This window comes from Leishmania donovani, chromosome 9 (genome assembly GCF_000227135.1).
Source record: "Leishmania donovani BPK282A1 complete genome, chromosome 9".
Classification (NCBI taxonomy): domain Eukaryota; phylum Euglenozoa; class Kinetoplastea; order Trypanosomatida; family Trypanosomatidae; genus Leishmania; species Leishmania donovani.
The window spans coordinates 452,958-456,795 of record NC_018236.1 but is presented as its reverse complement, the minus strand read 5'-3'; the positions used below and the strand labels follow the sequence as shown (position 1 = coordinate 456,795).

Sequence of the window (3,838 nt, the reverse complement as noted above, 5' to 3'; positions counted from 1 at the left end):
CACACCCCCCCCCCCCTCTTCTACCCCTGCCAATGCAGAACCCACCTCTGGCGGTGCGTCGGGACGGCCGACGACAGTGAACACGTCTGTGCCATCCATACGATGGGCAGCACGTGTCAGGGTGACTCGAGCGTATGCCTCACACGGCCCTCACACGGCCCACTGATGTGTGGGGAGGAGCCTGCGTGGCGACCGGCATGATTGGGGGGCGGCTGTGTGGGGTGGGGGAGTAGAGCTTGAGACAGAGATGGTGTACAGGTCGCTGAGTCGGCGCATTTGCTGTAGCACACGTGTGTGTCTGCGGTTTGCTTCGCACCACGCGGATGGGGCCTGGTGACAGGGCCGTGGAAGGGTGGGTGGGCGAAGGGGTGTGCAGAGTGGCGTTGGACTCATACGCGAGGGCTGAGAAATGAAGGCAGTGGCAGACGACATACACGCCTCCCACCCTCCCTCCCTCTTCTCTTCCGCTTCTCCGCTCATCCCGGTGGCTGCGCATCCGTCTCGCTCGCCGCTGTCGATGGGAAAGGGTGTCCTCCCTGTTTTGCTTTTTCTTTCTTCTCCGCCTCTCTCTCACACAAGCAAGCGCTTTCACACACGATCAACGAAATGATGACGTGGGCCGGTTGGTGGTGATGGTCGTGCAGTGTGAGAGTGAGACCGGGAGGTGGGGAGGGCGATCGACGGGGTGATCTGCCATAGAGCTCTTTGCTTCTGCCTGCTACCGCCGATCCTCCTCCTCCCCCCACCCCACCCCACATCTCTTTCTTCGTTTCCGCAGGTCTCTTGTGGACCCTGTATTCCTCCTTCATTGTGTGGGTGTGTGGTGTGCAGTGTGTGTGCGTGTCGCATCTGTATCTCCCCCATGTTTTCCTTCGCTCTTCTTCACCTCCTTTTTCATCCATTGCGCTTCTATGCTGCTGTTGCTGTCGCTTCCCTTTCCGTGGGAACGTGTGGGGAGGAGGGGAAGGGAGGTAGGTTGTTGTTGCTGCTGATGCTGCTCGGCGCGGAGTAGCGTTTTATGTGTGCCTGCTGTACGTCGTGTTCTTGGTAACCTCCCTTCTCTCTTCTCTCGTCACTTCGGTGGCTGGGTTGGGTGCGTGTTGGAGTGTCAGCGCGTCTGACGTGTGCGGGAAAGGGCAGCTTGCCATGCCGAAGCAACAAGCACGACACACGCACGCACGCGTCATCGCACGCGGGTTCGTTTTACAGTTGTTGTTCCCACCAACCACTACCCTTCCCTCCTTCCTCCCCCTTTTTCATCATCCATTCCTTTCATCCGTTCATCCATTCGACCGACGCACCCGGGCAACAACTTGTCGCGACGTTATGGCGTCGAATCGAAGGAAGAAGTACACACGAACACGCACACGCCAATGCCCACCACAGGTGCGCACGGTGGGGCGATGCAGGTCGCCGAGAACACCACCACATCAGTGCATCCTGATGGCAGCCCTCAGCGAAATGTCCATTAGAACGAACCAAATGGAATGGGCAGCGGGGGAGGGGAGGGGGCATGAAGCGAAGATCAGTGTGGCCGGTGTTGTTGATACAGTGAGGATGCTCATGTACACACATCAGTGCACCTTCCGCCATGCAGCCGCTTTTTGACGCTCTCCACATACGCATATGTGCACGTGTGTGTGCGTGCGTGTGTGCGTGTGTGTGTGTGTGTGTGTGTGTGTGTGTTTGTCTGTCTGTCTGTTGGCTCGTCGGACTCCTCCTTTCCTTTGCCCTCTCCTCTCCTATCTCTTCCACTGTTAGCCACCACAGCACCCGCTCAGCCTCTACGTGAAACCCACCAACACACGCGGATACGCAAAGAACTGCCCCCCCCTCCTCCTCCTCCCCGACTTACTCGATCAGCCCCTCTCGTGCGCGCATATCGATAATTCTATCGACGCAAACAGACACACGCACACGCGCACGCGCACGCGGACGGAAATGAAGGGTTCTGGTGCCGCTAGTGGCAACTGTGACGGTAGCAGTGCAAAGTCCGCCACGGCGCAGCGTGAGTCCTCGCCCATGGCAACGATACCGACCAACACGGCAACGGCAACGGCTCCAAGCAAGGGCGGGAGGGCTGCTGTCCAGGTCCGTAGTCCGTCTGGTAGCCCGTTGCCAAACATCGAGCTTGACGAAGCCACTATCGCCCTCATCAAGGAGAACGAGCAGATGCTCCAGACCATCACGACGCTGCAGCACGAACTCGACAAGCAGCAGGTGCGCCTCAACGATGCCGAGACGGCGCGGGCAAGTCTCGTCGACGAGGTCGCCGAGCTGCGTAGTCAGCTGGGTCTAGCGACGAGCGAGGCAACCACATCGACAGGAAAGGTGCTCAACTACAAGACGGCGTTCACCGACCTGCAGCATGCGTTTGATCAGCTCAAGAGGGACTCGGACGCCACTAAGGAGAAGCTCGAGGAGGCCACGAAGCGTGAGAGGGTGCTTATGCAGAGCGCCTCCAACACGGCGCGGCAGCAAAGCCAGATGAAAGAGTCCTTCGACTTGGTGACGCTCGCCTTGAGGATGCCCAACTCCTTCCTCATCTCAATTCAGCGCATCATGGAGAAGTTAAACGATCCGGCACTGCGCCCGGCAGACCGGAAACGCAAGCTGAAGGACGACATTGACCGACTCCAGGCGCAGGTGGCAGCGTACGAGCCGGACATGTCGTCATCGGTGGTGGTGTCGGCAGATGGCACGCCGAGCGTGGACATCCCTATCCGGCAGTGCGTGTACGCCTTCTTGTCTGTGATCATGACGCTGCTGAAGAACGAAGTAGGCAAGTAGACGGGCATGGCGCACTCGTAAAAGGGCGGAATACACACATGCAGAGGTGAGGTGTGGGCATGGGCGCAGCTGACAGCCTGCTTCGTCTCCATTCCCCCAACCTCCTCTCCACAGATCACACACGCTGCTCGTCTCCCGCTCGCCTCACTGCGACAGAACGTTCAACTGTTGCTTGCGAAGGACATTCATGAAGCCGCCGCCGCGCGGCCGCGCCCCCACCCTCCTCCCTCCGCTCGCACTCTCTCCCGTTCTGGTCGCCACAGCTTCTCCTTCACTGGAGAGGAGGGGGGTGGACGCGTACCCACCGGCACTCACGGCTTCCATCATCGCCGTGAGCAGCTGACTCGTTAGGCTCTACGTATGCATGTGTGTGTGGAGGCATACGTAGAGAGATAGACATAAACAGATTAGATCTCTCTCTCTCTCCTTGATCAACGCTCGGTTGCTTTTCTGCCCCTCCCCCGCCCTTCTTGTACTTCATCGCATCGGTATCGTTGTGTGCGTGCGTACGTGTGTGGGTGTGGGTGTTCTCCCAGTGTGCATGCGCCATCATCACTCCTTCCACCACCACTACCAACGCCGCGCCTCCTTTTCGTGTTTTCGCGGCGTTGTGGCCTCTGTTTCACTCTTTTTTTTTTTGCACATTGATGGCCAGCTTAAGCGTGATGGAAAAGAAGCAGCGGTTGGCCGTGACTCCTTAGGTGTCACCGCCTTGTCGCACGCCTTCATTCCCCACCGCCCCGCTTCCTCCCCGCCCTCCCCTCCCCATTTTGCCTCTCCCCGTTGCGCTGCGCGGACGAGATCACGCGCTGGTTTTGTGTGCCGCACAACCGTGCGGAGAAAAACATGCAACGACCTCTATACGCATTGCGTCTGTGTACGTGGCTGCGGCGACGCTGCAGGTCTCATCCGTCACCACCCGTCGTAGCTCGCGTCTACGCTCCTTCATCCCGTCGCTCACCGATCCATGAAGGTGATGCTGCACCCCTCCCTATCGACATTTCTTGTATGTGTGGGCCACCTCCTCCCCTCTTATCGCCTCCCCCTC

General features: G+C 59.0%; 2 protein-coding genes across 2 annotated transcripts; both read left to right on the top strand.

The window, feature by feature from the left end:
* Positions 1 to 2,022: 2,022 nt before the first annotated feature.
* Positions 2,023 to 2,790, top strand: LDBPK_091160 (hypothetical protein, conserved; the record flags this gene model as incomplete). Its single annotated transcript, XM_003858746.1, has 1 exon — positions 2,023 to 2,790. One exon carries the CDS (start codon positions 2,023 to 2,025, stop codon positions 2,788 to 2,790), a length of 768 nt encoding a protein of 255 aa, XP_003858794.1.
* An 846-nt stretch (positions 2,791 to 3,636) lies between these two features.
* LDBPK_091140 (translation initiation factor EIF-2B gamma subunit, putative) lies at positions 3,637 to 3,837 on the top strand (the record flags this gene model as incomplete). The annotated part of the gene is made up of 1 exon (XM_003858745.1): positions 3,637 to 3,837. A coding segment is annotated over one exon (201 nt), but the record flags the coding sequence as incomplete, so codon positions are not given.
* Position 3,838: the final 1 nt, after the last annotated feature.